At 41.3% G+C, this 16,204-nt stretch overlaps 1 protein-coding gene across 2 annotated transcripts in view; it reads left to right on the top strand.

Moving 5' to 3' along the window:
• LOC120932691 (sodium- and chloride-dependent betaine transporter-like) overlaps positions 1–7,160 on the top strand; it is a 111,661-nt gene extending 104,501 nt beyond the window's left edge. For both annotated transcript variants that reach the window (XM_040345253.1, XM_040345254.1), the window contains exons 12-15: positions 388–490; positions 565–665; positions 2,586–2,756; positions 6,010–7,160. In XM_040345253.1, coding sequence (XP_040201187.1) covers positions 388–490; positions 565–665; positions 2,586–2,756; positions 6,010–6,162 — 528 coding nt within the window. In that variant the 3' untranslated portion in view covers positions 6,163–7,160. The remainder of the gene's footprint in view (positions 1–387; positions 491–564; positions 666–2,585; positions 2,757–6,009) is intronic.
• The last annotated feature ends 9,044 nt before the right edge of the window (positions 7,161–16,204 follow it).

The following is a 16,204-nucleotide window of genomic DNA, read 5'->3' as shown; positions in this document are numbered from 1 at the left end:
CATGCTATTCTGGGTCAACTGTGTTGTCCTGGGCACTCTTTGCTGTTATGAGCCACCCATGCTGTCTTAGTTCCTCTGGGCTGCCCAATGTCCTCTGTGTTTCCCTGGGTCTTCTGTGCTGTCTTGGGTCACTTGTCTTTCCTGGGTCATCCTGGGTCCTTTGTGCTGTCCTGTGACCTTTGTTCTGTCCTGGATACACTGTGCTATATTGGGCCCTCTGTCTCTCTTTGGTCCTCTGTGCAGTCCTTGGTTCTATCTGCTGCCCTGAGCCCTCTGTCTCACCCAACACTCCATCTGCATCTATCACAGTTGTGTCTTAAAACAGTGAGACATGATATATAATAGCATGCTTATTTTCCTCTCCTAAGATGACATCTCTTTTTACAGGGTGGGATGTACGTCTTCCAGCTTTTTGATTATTATGCTGCCAGTGGGACCTGCTTGTTGCTGGTTGCCATCTTTGAAGTGGTTTGTGTCGGCTGGGTGTATGGTAAGTCAGGATTTTTTTTGTACAAGAGCACTAGTTCAAACTGTATAAAGTATAATTCTTCACTTTGTTTCCAGGAGCTGATCGATTCTATGATAATATTGAGGATATGATTGGTTATCGGCCATGGCCGCTGATAAAGTTCTGCTGGTTGGTTGCCACCCCTGCTGTCTGTATGGTGAGTCTGAGAAGATGCATGTTTGTTGTATGAATTGTAGTTATTAATCAAAGCCATTTTCCCACAGCAATACAGACAGTACAACTTGTACTAAGGGCTTTTTTTCAGACCTTTGTTTTCCAGGCTTTTCCATTTTATCCCGTAATAATACTTAAAGCGGTAGTTCCCCCTCAAAAAAATTGTTAAGATTAGATTCATTGGGGCGTCACGCTCTGAACTTGATTTTCACATGGACTATTATTAATAATTGTCTTCACTCTTGTATATCACACCACCTTGATAGACATTGTGTTTTATACAGCCTTCTGTCCTTTGAAGGCCTTCACTTCATATTTCTTTAGCGCTACTCCATTTTTTTGTATCAGATTTTATGTTAGTATAACATTTTTGAGTTAGCAGCTTGTTCACGATTTATTTGCATTAGTAAGCGCACTTTTTTCCTTTTTATAAGATTAGATTCATGCTCATTTTGTCTAGGGGAAACGGCTAGTTTTTTTAAAAATGAAGCAGTACTTACCGTTTTAGAGAGCGATCTTCTCCGCCGCTTTCGGGTATGGTCTTTGGCACTGGGCGTTCCTTCTTGATTGACAGTCTTCCGACAGGCTTCCGACGGTCGCATCCATCACGTCACGAGTAGCCGAAAGAAGCCGAACGTCGGTGCGGCTCTATACGGCGCCTGCGCACCGACGTTCGGCTACTTTCGGAAAATCGTGACGCAATAGATGCGACCGTCGGAAGGCTGTCGGAAGCCTGTCAATCAAAAAGGAACGCCCAGTGCCGAAGACCATACCTGGAAGCGGTGTAGAAGATCGCTCTCCAAAACGGTAAGTACTGCTTCATTTTTAAAAAAACTAGCCGATTCCCTAGACAAAATGAGCATGAATCTTAACAATTGTTTTGAGGGGGAACTACCGCTTTAAAGGGTTTTTAAAGCCAGGACATTTTTTAGCTTAAGGCCCCATTTATATCTGCGGACCATTCAGATCTGTCTGTCAGTTTTTTCAGGCGGATCTGAACGGGCGCTCCATGTATCTCTATGGAGCGTCGGATGTCAGCGGTGACATGTCCGCTGACACCCGATCAGCCCCAATCCGATCCTCTCTGCTAAAATGTGACGGATGCAAACCCTATTTTGCATCCATCTGGCGGACCGGATCGGATGAAAATGAACAGACGGTTTGTTTTCATCCGATCCCCCATAGAGGAGAGCGGTGATCTGACAGGGCGGTCCCTGCACAGTGTGCAGAGGCAGACCTATCATCTGCCGGCTCAGCGGGGATCAATTGAGCGATCCCCACTGAGCAAGCGGATGTTTAAAAATGGATCCTCACGGGATCCGCAGGTGTAAAAGGGGCCTAATGCATTCTCAAAATTAACATAAAATGTTTTCCCAGTATCAGTATTGCTCCCTAACGCCCCCCTTATAATTAAAAGTTGAGTCCTCGCTCAATTCAGCGATGTGTCCATCTCTAGTGGTTCTCCCCTAACTCCCAGCATTCATAGAACTGAGAGGCAGCAGGGGTAGCCATTCGCTCCTGCTGCTGTCAATCAAATCCTGTAAGAAGGGAGTGGGGGGCAGGGCCAAACTGGCTTATATGTGTCTATAGATGCACAAAGTCCAACTCAGTAGCGAGCCCACAGTTGTGCCACCACAGGAAGCAGCTTCCTATGGTGGCACACCAAAAAGAGAAGGAGCCTTGAGCATTGGCTCGTGTCTGCTTTGTGCAATACTATTGCACAGAGCAGAAGAGTATGACATATTTGTAATTTTTTTTTTTTTTAAATGTAAGCTTGAAAGACTAATAATTCGTAAAAGTTAGCTGACATAAAATTGCTATTTCTTGTGAGCTTTCTAATGAAAAATGAGTGTGTAATGAGAACATTGTTTCATTGTATCTTAAAATGCTTCCTCCCCTGCAGGGCACCTTCCTCTTCTCCCTAATCAAATATACACCCCTGAAGTACAATAATCGCTATGTGTACCCACCATGGGGTTATGCTATTGGCTGGCTCATGGCTATCTCCTCGATGATCTGTATCCCGGTCTACGCCGCATATATCATGCTAAGGACCAAAGGTCCATTCACACAGGTAAGAATGCTTTTGTCAAAAGAAATCATGTGCATTTGACCTAGTTTTAAGTTTTGATTTAAAAATAGGATTCATTTTTGTAGCACCCTGGTATTAGGCAGGGTTGCTAAAAAAAAAAAATTGTCTACTAGGTGGTAGCTACAGTGCCTTAAAAAAGTATTCATACCCTTTGAAATTTTCACATTTTGTCATGTTACAACCAAAAATGTAAATTAATTTTATTGGGATTTTATGTGATAGACCAACATAAAGTGTGAAGTGAAAGGAAAATGATAAATGGTTTTCAATTTTTTTTTGCAAATAAATATGTTAAAGTGTGGCGTGCATTTGTATTTTGCCCCCGAGTCAATACTTTCTAGAATCATCTTTTTGGGTGCTTTGCACCTCTAGAGAGTGACATTTTTGCCCATTCTTTGCAAAATAGCTCAAGTTCTGTCAGATTGGATGGAGTGCATTTGTTAACAGGATGTTTTTAGTCTTACCACAAATAATCTATTGGATTTAGCTTTTGACTTCAACTGGCCCATTCTAACACATGAATGTACAGTCAGGTCCATAAATAATGGGCCATCGACACAATTCTAATATTTTTGGCTCTATACACCACCACAATGGATTTGAAATGAAACAAACAAGATGTGCTTTAACTGCAGACTTTAATTTGAGGGTATTTACATCCAAATCAGGTGAACGGTGTAGGAATTACAGTTTGTATATGTGCCTTACAAGGAGCAGGTAAAAAGTCCAGAGTTCATTTGAAGTGTGCTATTTGCATTTGGAATCTGTTGCTGTCAACTCTCAATATGAGACCCAAAGAGCTGTCACTATCAGTGAAGCAAGCCATCATTAGGCTGAAAAAACAAACCAAACCCATCAGAGAGATAGCAAAAACATTAGGTGTGGTCAAATCAACTGTTTGGAACATCCATAAAAAGAAACACACTGATGAGCTCAGAAACACCAAAATACCTGGAAGACCACGGAAAACAACTGTGGTGGATGACCAAAGAATTCTTTTGCTGGTGAACAAAACACCCTTCACAACAGTTGGCCAGATCAAGAACACTCTCCAGGAGGTAGGTGTATGTTTGTCAAAGTCAACAATCAAGAGAAGACTTCACCAGAGTGAATACAGAGGGTTCACCACAAGATGTAAACCATTGGTGAGCCTCAAAAACAGGAAGGTCAGATTAGAGTTTCCTAAAAAAATATCTAAAAAAGCCTTCACAGTTCTGGAACAACGTCCTATGGACAGATAAGACCAAGATCAACTTGTACCAGAGTGATGGGAAGAGAAGAGTATGGAGAAGGAAAGGAACTGCTCATGATCCAAAGTATACCACCTCATCAGTGAAGCATGGTGGTGGTAGTGTCATGGCGTGGGCATGTAAGGCAGCCAATGGAACTGGTTCTCTTGTATTTATTGATGATGCGACTGCTGACAAAAGCAGGATGAATTCTGAAGTGTTTGGGGCAATTTTATCTGCTCATATTCAGCCAAATGCTTCAGAACTCATTGGACGGCGTTTCACAGTGCAGATGGACAATGACCTGAAGCATACTGCGAAAGCAACAAAAGCGTTTTTTAAGGGAAAGAAGTGCAATGTAATGCAATGGCCAAGTCAATCACCTGACCTGAATTCGATTGAGCATGCATTTCACTTTCTGAAGACAAGACTAAAGGGAAAATGCCCCAAGAACAAGCAGGAACTAAAGACAGTTGCAGTAGAGGCCTGGCAGAGCATCACCAGGGATGAAACCCAGCATCTAGGTGATGTCAGACTTCAGGCTGTAATTGACTGCAAAGGATTTGCAACCAAGTATTAAAAAGTGAAAGTTTTATTTATGATTGTTAATCTTTCCCATTACTTTTGGTCCCTTAAAAAGTGGGAGGCACATATACAAACTGTTGTAATTCCTACACCGTTCACCTAATTCGGATGTAAATACCCTCAAATTAAAGCTGAATGTCTGCAGTTAAAGCAAACGATTATAAACATTAAACTTATTCTCCCTGGAGAAGAGATGCTTAAGAGGTGATATGATAGCGATATACAAAAAACCTCAATGGAGATTCTAGGAGAAAATTATTCAATCCAATGCCGCGTACACACGATCATTTTTCGGCATGAAAGAAAACGTTGTTTTTAAAAACGTAATTTAAAATGATCGTGTGTGGGCTGACAAAAAAAAAATTTGAACATGCTGCATTTTTTCACGTCGTTTTAAATTTTTTTTTTTTCGGGTTGTAAAAAATGATCGTGTGTGGGCTAAAATGACGTTTTAAACCTGCGCATGCTCAGAAGCAAGTTATGAGATGGGAGCGCTCGTTCTGGTAAAACTACCGTTCCTAATGGAGTAAGCACATTCATCACGCTGTAACAGACAAAAAAGCGTGAATCGTCTTTTACTAACACGGAATCAGCTAAAGCAGCCCAAAGGCAAATAGAACTTCCCCTTTCGAGTGCCGTTGTACGTGTTTTACGTCACCGCGCTTTGTTCATAATTTTTTCAAAACGATGGTGTGTGGGCAACGTTGTTTTTAATGATGAAGTTGGAAAAACTTTGTTTTTTGGACATGCTGAAGAACAACGTTTTCTTTCATGCCGAAAAATGTTCGTGTGTATGCGGCATTAGATCGCTTAAGAGGACACGTGGCCACTCAATGAAGTTGGACAAGAAGCAGTTTACCTAAATTGCATAAGGGGATCTTTACTGTCAGAGTTTAAATTCAGGATAAGGAACACCCTTCCACATTTGGTGTTGTCAGCAAGGAGTGTTGATGATTAAAAAAAAAAAATCTTAGATGGGCATCTTAGCAAACACAATATACAGGTGTATGGGAAATGGTAGTGACATAAACACACACACATACAGGTTGAACTGGGTGGACATCTTTATTCAGCCGTAACAACAATGTAACTGTAATTAACCATGAATTTATTTCATAAACCTTATAAAGATCACACAAAATATCAGACTCCCTGGATATGATGATGTTTTTAATGTGCTCTTAATGTACAGTATACAATATAATATTTGTTTTATATTGTCTCAGCTTGTGAACGTTAATGTTACAGTATTAGTATTTTTGATTGTGGTTGATTTTTGCTTCATGTGTGCTTATATAAACATACAGTATAACCAATATAGCCATGTTGACTGGGTTGAGCTACAAAAAGCAGTTTTGTGTGAGTTATTTTTTCTTTTACGAAGGATAGATATGTAAAATATATGTTCTGTCTCCTGCCAGAGGCTGAAGCAGCTGGTGACCCCTCATGCTGACCTTCCTCAGCCGAAGAAGTATTTGTCAGACTGCGACAGCACTACCGGTAGGAAATGTGTAGCATTGAGCATGGAAGTCAAGGATGGACTTATTGCTCCTGACAAAGAGACACGGTTCTGATGCAGGAAGAAAAATCCAGTACAGTAATCCAGGGACCGGTTAAGAAGAAGGACTTTACTGCCCAGCCTATATATGGACTTCTAACAGAACCTACAACTCAAACATTTTACTTGTCTCATCCTTTCCCATGCTTTTGTATCTTCACCAGTGGGTTGTGTCCCTAAATCTAAAGCCTGGGTTCACCAAATTATGACATATAACTAACCTTCTGTGGGGGTTTAGCAGCCCTGGTTGTTAATGGAAAAGTGGTGGTCCCAGATACATTTGATACTTTTTTTAGATCTTTTTTTTAAAAGATGAGTAGACCACCAATTGGTCTCCAGTTCTAGACCGTGTTGTCCACTGTCCGATTTAGTGGGGCCTATACATGTGTCAGTTGGTCATGCAGTTTTATTAGTTTGAGTTGAAAGTGAGATGTAGATACAATCATAAAAAAGTGGCTACGTCATCATATGGCTCTTTGGAAAAGTTGAAAGATGTAATAATCAAAGAGCAATGTCTTTCTCTATTTTAATATTATATACAGCTGTTGGGTTCTAATCATGCCCATTTTGATCAAAGGATCTTTTGTATACAACAAGCATTCAAATCCAGTCTTATCGTAGGACTATCTGTGGGCCAGTTGTGTGAAATAATCAAAAGCAAGAAACAGTTGTATTCCATATAAACCTTATTGGACTGTAGAATAGTTCTTATCCATTACCCTGTTTTTTCACCACGCCAATATTTTTTCACTTCCAGTATATCTTGAACTTAACAGCACATACAGTATATGAATTCTGATGGATTTCTGTTACAAGCATTCGGCTACCACCAGAAGGCAGTGTGGTAGCATTCCTCCAGCGTGCTCAGTGCCAGTGCTTTGTGTATAACCAGGTGACCAACCCAGAGATATTAGATGTTATAGTAAATAGAAAGTCACATGGTTTTCTGGCAGTCCCTGGAAAAGCTATATTACTAGGTTTTATATTGACTTCATAAATAGGAGTGACTAGTTTCCTAATTGTTTTTTTTTTATTTGTATTATTTTTTTGTATGCTGCTAGTGATTACACCTTTGCATCACAATTCTATCACTTCAGTGCATTGTAAGGAGTAGGTAGGTGAAAATTCAATGTGCAAGTGCCTATATCCCCACTGGGGAGAGTCACCCTCTCTATTTGTCCTGGTTATCAATATCACTAGTACAGAAAGTGATGGTAAATCCAAATTTGTAGGGCTTATTTACATATTGGCAGAGGTTAATGTGCATGTGTTAACGTATTACGTTGTCTGATCCTTTTTTTTCTAGCACATCCTACTACAGTGTGTTATTTTACCTTGTGGCATTAGACAACGCAGGTGTATTGCCTTAATGCGTTAGGGTGCCATTCAAAAGTGAATGGCACCACATGTCTGTAAGGCATATTGTATGTGTTACCATGTGCTTCAAAAACGTGCACATTACTCAGACATGAAGTGTGAATGAGCCCTGATGCCGCGTTCCGACAACAAAACCGTGGATTTTTTTCCGACGGATTGTTCACTCAAACTTGTCTTGCATACACACGGTCACACAAATATTGTCGGAAATTCCGAAAGAACGCGGTCATGTTCAACACTACGATGAGCCGAGAAAAATTAAGTTCAATGATTTCAGGCATGCGTCAAATTGATTCCGAGCATGCGTAGGATTTTTGTGCTTCGGAATTGCATACAGAGGATCGGAATTTCCGACAAGAACTTTTGTTGTCTGAAAAATTGAGAACCAGCTCTCAAACATTTGTTGTCGGAAATTCCAACAGCAAATGTCCGATGGAGAATACACACGGTCGGAATATCTGACCAAAAGCTCACATCAAACATTTGTTGTCAGAAATTCCGACCGTGTGTATGCGGCATTAGAGTTTTCACAACAACAAGAGGTAGAGGAAATCTTTAAGGTCTTGTTCACAGGTGACATATCAATGCGTAAGCCCATCTAGGGCGATGTTTACCTGCATGAGGACACGGTGGTGTTCCTTGCAGGCAGTTTAATTGTTGTCAGTTGGGATACAGTGGCTGTTTGGACACAGAAACTGCTCCCAATCTGACATACGTGTGGATGCACTGCCCTGGATGCACACTGTCTGCTTTGGGGGGCAAAGCACCCACATGGATGTCAAACAAAATGGGAGCAGTGTCCATGTCCGTCGAGTTGCTGCACCCCAATTAGCATCAGTAGTATTGCCTGCATGGGGGGGGGGGGTGCATGGAACACCAATGCATCCCTGTGTGGGTAAACACAGCCCTCCATTGTAATACGCTTTTTGTGAATAAGGCCTAAATGGGGACACCTGTTTCAGTGAAAACTGTGTAAGAAAGGAAGAATACCCTGATGCCGCATACACACGACCGTTTTTCATGTCGACGTGATTCTTGTCAAGCCTGCCTTGCATACACACGATCGTGAAAAAAAAATGCTTGAACAAAGCGCGGTGACGTAGAACACACACGAAAGCACTATAAAGGGGAAGTTCCATTCAAATGGCGCCACCCTTTTGGCTGATTATACAAATTTCCCTTCTCATAACTTGCTTCTGAGCATGCACGTTTTTTTCCCCGTTGTTAATGCCTACAGACTGCCGTTTTTCACGATGAGAAAAGCGACGACGTGAAAAACTACGAGAAAAAAATAGAACAGGTTCTAAATTTTTAATGGCCATGTTCCCGTCGAGAAAAATGCTCTAGAGCCTACACACGATCGTTTTTAATGACCAATTTAAAAAATGGCATTTTTCTCGTCATGAAAAACGTTTGTGTGTACGCGGCATAAGAGGGACAGGAAGTAAAAGCAGGGCTGGGTCAAAGGATAGGCAGGAGAGGGGAGATTTTCCAGACATGACAACTAGATTTGGTCTAAACTAAAATAAAAAGTTTTGGCTTTCTATTCACTTTCATGGTATCAGTTTTATGAAATGGGCATAGGGAGACGTTGAACCTTACTAAGGCCTCGTACACACGACAGAGATTCTCGGCAGAATTCGCCGAGAAACTCGGTCAAAACCCGGATTCTGCCGAGAATCTCTGTCGTCTGTACAGTTTTGGCTCGATGGAGCCGCCGAGGAGCTCGACGAGAAAATAGAGAACATGTTCTCTATTTTCTCGTTGGCCGCGTTGTTCTATAGGAGAAGGCGGCCCGCCGAGCTCTTCGGCGGCTTCATCCCAAAACGAGACGAGGAACTCGACGTGCCAAGCACGTCGAGTTTCTCTGTCGTGTGTACGGGGCCTGAGGCTTTCCTTTACAATGAATCAAAGGCATTGCAACGACATTACCAGATTTAGCTCTATTTTAACAGACTTGTTCACACCAGCAGCCGTTGCACAGTGCACTCCCAACACAAGAACAAGGCAATTAACTGTATGTCCTATGGCTTTAGTTCACACCAATGCACTGAAATGTGTTTTAACAACGCATTGCAGCGTACAATCACAGCGCACACCAGTGCACAATAACACAGGCGGTGTGATGTGAATAAGCCCTCATTGCAAAGGTTTGACCTCAGCCTGTTTATTCTAATGTTGCAATAAAATTTTTGAATTCCAGTCAAAACCTTTGTCTTCAGTCTTGGATTAACATGAGAAGTGAAAATATTTCTCAAAATTGTCTTTGTTGTCTGTGACCCAGTTGAGAGATGTGGCTAGCACTCTGATTCACTCCCAGCTGAAGGAAATGTTTACATTGAGAACGATACGGTCCTGTAACTCTACTAATCTACTAAGATGACCTCACTTCTTGTCCTCAAAAAATAAATACAGTTTCACATGGGCTTTAGCTTGTATAAAGCAGTACGAACAGTAAGCTTTTATAAAACTTTCTGCATGCTTCAAGTAGCTTTCTCTAAACTTTTAAAGCAGTTGTAAAGGCTGAAGGGTTTTTATCTGCATGCATTCTGTATATGTAGGTAAAAAAACTTTAGTGTGCAGCTCCCCCCTCAGTCCCCATTAATACTTACCGATCCAGTGATGTGCACAAGGGCACCAGCTCTTCTGTGTTTCTCTTGGCTAAGACACAGCAACGGGAGCCATTGACTCCCACTGCTGTCAATCACAGCCAGTGAGGAGGGATCGATGGCAGGGGTCGAGCGACACTCTGTGTGTCTTATGGGCACACAGAGGCAGCCAGGAGCGCTGGCGAGGAAACCATTTTTTTTTGCGCGGGGGGGGGGGGGGATTATTCATACTTCTCTTTTAAAATCTTGGTATGCTTTGTGTATTCCTGTAATAAATACCAGTCTAAGCTTCTCTCTATGCTTGTGCAGGGTCGCTGTTCTTGCACAGGCTATGTACAGCACAGTGATGAGACCACTGCCAGTTCTACTTTTATACTGTAATATCTGGGTTTCCAGAGACATTTGATGCACACACCGTGGATTATGTCCTTTATTAAAATTGAAGAACATATTTGAATTAAAGTTTTTTTGTGCCTGGAGTTCAGCTTTAGAGCATACAGTGCCTTGCAAAAGTATTCACCCCCCTTGGCTTTTTACCTATTTTGTTACATTACAGCCTTTAGTTCAATGCTTTTTAAATCTGAATTATATGTGATGGATCAGAACACAATAGTCTAAGTTGGTGAAGTAAAATTAGAAAAATATATACATAAAACTATTTTTTAGAAATAAAAAACTGATAATTGGCATGTGCGTATGTATTTACCCCCTTTGTTATGAAGCCCATAAAAAGCCCTGGTTCAACCAATTACCTTCAGAAGTCACATAATTAGTGAAATGATGTCCACCTGTGTGCAATCTAAGTGTCACATGATCTGTCATTACATATACATGCCTTTTTGAAAGGCCCCAGAGGCTGCAACACCTAAGCAAGAGGCACCGTTAACCAAACACTGCCATGAAGACCAAGGAACTCTCCAAATAAGTAAGGGACAATGTTGTTGAGGGGTTAATCAGGGTTAGGTTATAAAAAAATATCCAAATCTTTGATGATCCCTAGGAGCACCATCAAATCTATCATAACCAAATGGAAAGAGCATGGCACAACAGCAAACCTGCCAAGAGACGGCCGCACACCAAAACTCACTGACCGGGCAAGAAGGGCAATAATCAGAGAGGCAGCACAGAGACCTAAGGTAACCCTGGAGGAGCTGCAGAGCTCCACAGCAGAGACTGGAGTATCTGTACATAGAACGACAATACAATAGCTGTACACTCCATAGAGTTGGGCTTTATGGCAGAGTGGCCAGAAAAAAAACATTACTTTCAGCAAAAAACAAAATGGCACATTTTTGGGAGACCCCCAAAATGTATGGAGGAAGGTGCTCTGGTCTGATGAGACTAAAATTTTACTTTTTGGCCATCAAAGAAAACACTATGTCTGGCGCAAACCCAACACATCACATCACCCAAAAAACACCATCTCCGCAGTGAAACATGATGGTGGCAGCAACATTCTGTGGGGATGTTTTTCAGTAGTTGGGACTGGGAAACTTGTCAGAGTTGAGGGAAAGATGGATGGTGGTAAATAGAGGGATATTCTTGAGCAAAACCTGTACCACTCTGCGTGTGATTTGAGGCTAGGACGGAGGTTCACCTTCCAGCAGCACAATGACACCAAACATACTGCTAAAGCAACACTTGAGTAGTTTAAAGGGGTTATAAAGGTTCGTCTTTTATTCTCTAAATAGGTTCCTTTAAGCTAGTGCATTGTTGGTTCACTTACCTTTTCCTTCAATTTCCCTTCTAAATGTTTTTTTTCTTTGTTTGAATTTCTCACTTCCTGTTTCTCCTCAGTAAGCTTTCCACCATCATCCGAGCGGTGGAAAGTCATTTAGAACAGCTTACTGAACACCTTACTGAGGAGAAACAGGAAGTGAGAAATTCAGACAAAGAAAACAAAGAAAAAAACATTTAGAAGGGAAATTGAAGGAAAAGGTAAGTGAACCAACAATGCACTAGCTGAAAGTAACCTATTTAGAAAATAAAAAACAAACCTTTACAACCCCTTTAAGGGGAAACATGTAAATGTGTTGGAATGGCCTAGTCAAAGCCCAGACATCAATCCAATAGAAAATCTGTGGTCAGACTTAAAGATTGCTGTTCACAAGTGCAAATCATCTAACTTGAAGGAGCTGGAGCAGTTTTGCAAGAAGGAATGGGTAAAAAATCCCAGTGGTAAGATGTGGCAAGCTCATAGAGACTTATCCAAAGTCACTTGAAGCTGTGATAGCCGCAAAAGGTGGCTCTACAAAGTATTGACTTTAGGGGGGTGAATAGTTATGCACATTGACTTTTTCTGTTATGTTGTCCTAATTGGTTGTTTGCTTCACAAAAAAAAACATCTTCAACGTTCTGGGCATGTTCTGTAAATTAAATGATGCAAATCCTCAAACAATTCATGTTAATTCCAGGTTGTGAGGCAACAAAACACAAACAAGGGGGGTGAATACTTTTGCAAGGCACTGTATCTACCAGATTTGACCAATATCTAAATGAATTCTGTCCCCACATTTAAAAAATTTCTCCTTGTAAAGAAAATAATTAATCATTTACATATTTGGCAGAGCTACATTGCCTGAACAATTTTCAGTACCCAACATTTCAGAGTCTTTTTGATGCTTGCGTCCACTGCTCTGTGCTGTGGTACCACTAGCCAGCTGCTTCTTTAAGGGAAGTCCTTTATTTTTTAATGTGCCAAAAAATTCACTCTAAAACATCTTAGTCATCACCCCAAACATTTGGCAAAAGCAGTTTCCTGCATAGATGACACAGTATACACACAAGGTGTCTCCTACTGCCCTTCGGTTTCAGTGCTGCTGTCTCCTTTTAGAATCTTTATTATTTGACACTTCCAGGAGTGTTAGATGCCTGAGCCCCCTGTTACACCTTCATCAACACAGGATTCAGCAGTGATGTAGGGGGGATGGAACCACAGTGCACGGCAGGGGACACAGGTATCCCGAAACTCCCAGAAATGTTGAATGACAATAGGGTTTGTTCACATGTGTGGCAATACTTCCCCCAAATAAAGCAATCTGTAAGTGGATCACATTTCAGAGAGCGTTTGACAGGTGGTGAGGAGGTGATATGTTGCTTACGCAGTTCTGTTTTAACCCTAAAAATGATGATCCATCACATGGCACTTGCAGGCTTTGCATGCATTGACCAATTCACTTGAATGCCTGCCAAAATCGAAACACCGTAAAATGTTAACCACCACCGCAAAGTGTCATAGCCACAGCATATGTACAGCCCGGAACGGCTGTATGCCTTTGTTTAGGTAGAGGGTTGTGAGTCGGTAAAAAACATGGCTCCCCCCTTGACCGGCATTCTCTTTTTTGGCACTGTATGTGTACTCCATTGCCTATATTGCCATTCGTTTGAGCAGGCCCTGAAAAAGATTCCTATGCCACAATACGCAGATTGTAGACTATGACAGTAGTAGACCCTGGGAAATAAAAACAGAAATATAAAACAATATATATGTCATTTTTTTTCTTGTGTGTTTTTATTTCTCTTACACATGGGTAGCTCGGATCATCTTAACTCATCATGACAGCTGCACTTGAAAATTTGTCAAGATGGCTTCTACCCTGCCAGAAAATCGACGTGTGACCTGTGAAAATCTTTTTGTGCTAATAGCACTTTGTCTCAAACCCTCAGCTATCTTCTATAAATAATATATTTTAACTGAGCTGGGTTCGGCAGTCATGAAAAACACAGAATTAAGGAGAGATCTTGCAGGAAGAACTGGCAGGCAACAGAGTACCGTCATCACTAAACACGAATCGAGAGGCTGATACATGGGTGGAATAAAGAGATGGGAAATGTTTCTGCTGCCGAAAGGTTTGAAAAGTAGTTACATAGATAGGCTTAAAAAAAAAAAGCATGTCCATCCCATCAATCAATCAATAAAGAAACATATATATAAACTTACATATACAGTACAACATGGTCCAATTTGCATGACTAAGGCCTCGTACACACGACCGAGGAACTCGTTGGAAAAGACACATTGTTTTCCTCGACGAGTTCCTTGTTGGAACCGAGGAACTCGACAAGCTTTCTTTGCGTACACACGGTCAAGACAAAATCTCCTCGTTCTCAAACGCGGTGACGTACAACACATACAATGGCAGGGGAAGTTCGATTCTACTGGCACAACCCTTGGGGCTGCTTTTGCTAATCTCATGTTACTGCGTGTTAAGTAAAAGTTTGGTAAGATACGATTTGCACTTTTCAGTCTGTTACAGCGTGAAAAATGTGTTATCTCCATTACAAACGCTACTTTTACCGAAGGTGCGCTCCCGTCTCATACTTTATTCTTGGGAAAACCAGTCATTTGCAGCACCTGCAGGGGTAGTGCTACACAGTGGTCTCCAAACTTTCTAAACAAAGGGCCAGTTAACTGTCCTTCAGACTTTAGAGAGCCACCAGGAGAACAAAATGTCCCAACATTTGTAAACAATCCCCCATCATTAGTGTCAGTGGGAGGCATTGTGCCCCACCATTGGTGTCATTAGGAGGAATTGTGTCCATCTATGTTGTCATTGGGTCCCATTGTTGGCGTTATTGGGAGAAACTGTACTCCATCATTGATGTCATTGGTAGAAATTGTGCCTCATCGTTGGTGTCATTGGGAGAAATTGTGCCCTTCATTGGTGTGAGTGAACAAAATATTTCCCCCGAGGGCCAGAGAAAAGCAAGCAAAGGGTCACATCTGGCCCCTGGGCCACAGTTTGGAGACCACTGCTTTAATGCAAACAGATATTTGCTGGACCAACAATTTATTGTTTTATTTCTTATAGATATTAAACGCCAGATATATTTTGTGTGTCTAGAAACACATTCAGCCATTTTTTTTTAAACAAACTAAAGATTTGGCTATAACTAGTTCCTCTGGAAGTCTATCCCACTTTTCAGAACTCTTACTGCAAAGAAGCCCTTCCCTATATGAAGGATAAACCTCTTTTAAGTGCACTGTTATGCCGCGTACACACAATAATTTTTCGGGTTGTAAAAAACAAAGTTTTTTTTTTAATGTCATTAAAAACAATCGTGCATTTTTCGAGTTCTGAAAAACTGGCAATTTTTTTTTCGAACATGATCTATTTTTTCACGACTTTTTAAACGTTGTTGTTTTTCGGGTTGTAAAAAATGGTTGTGTGTGGGCTTTAACGACATGAAAAATCCATGCATGCTCAGAAGCAAGTTACCGTTCGTAATGGAGTAAGCACATTCATCACGCTGTAACAGACAGAAAAGCGCAAATCGTCTTTTACTAACACAAAATCAGCTAAAGCAGCCCAAAGGGTGGCACCATCCGAATGGAACTTCCCCTTCATAGTGCTGTTGTACGTGTTGTACGTCACAGCGCTTTGCTAGAGGATTTTTTTTCACGATCGTGTGTAGATCAAGTTGAAAAAAAAATTGTTTTTTCTAGAGCCTGAAAAACTTTGTTTTTTTACAACCCAAAAAATGACCGTGTGTTCGCGGCATCAGTGTAAATTTTCCTGTGATCATGTGTGCTTTCTGTCCTATATAGCTGCACTGCATTAGCAGAGATGGGCTTTTCTGTAACTCTGCTGCAGATTCCATGTCAGTGCCACTCATCCTGAATCTGATTGGATGCCTACACTGAGCTCTTCCACCCCTGTGATCCCATTGAAATGTGTGCTATGCCTATATGTAGGGATGAGCCGAACACCCCCCCGGTTCGGTTCGCACCAGAACCTGCGAACAGACCGAAAGTTTGCGCGGACTTTAGAACCCCATGAAAGTCTATGGGACTCGAACGTTCAAAATCAAAAGTGCTAAATTTAAAGGCTTATATGCAAGTTATTGTCCTAAAAAGGGTCTGGAGACCTGGGTCATGTATCAATGTAAAAAAAGTTTTAAAAATGGCCGTTTTTTTGGGAGCAGTGATTTTAATGATGCTTAAAGTGAGAAAAAAGTGAAATATTCCTTTAAATATTGTACCTGCTGGGTGTCTATACTATGCCTGTGAAGTGGCACATATTTCCCATGTTTACAACTGTCCCTGCACAAAATGAAATTTCTATGGGAAAA

Source organism: Rana temporaria, chromosome 3, assembly GCF_905171775.1.
Source record: "Rana temporaria chromosome 3, aRanTem1.1, whole genome shotgun sequence".
Lineage (NCBI taxonomy): Eukaryota > Metazoa > Chordata > Amphibia > Anura > Ranidae > Rana > Rana temporaria.
This window is presented reverse-complemented; position numbering and strand designations above follow the sequence as displayed.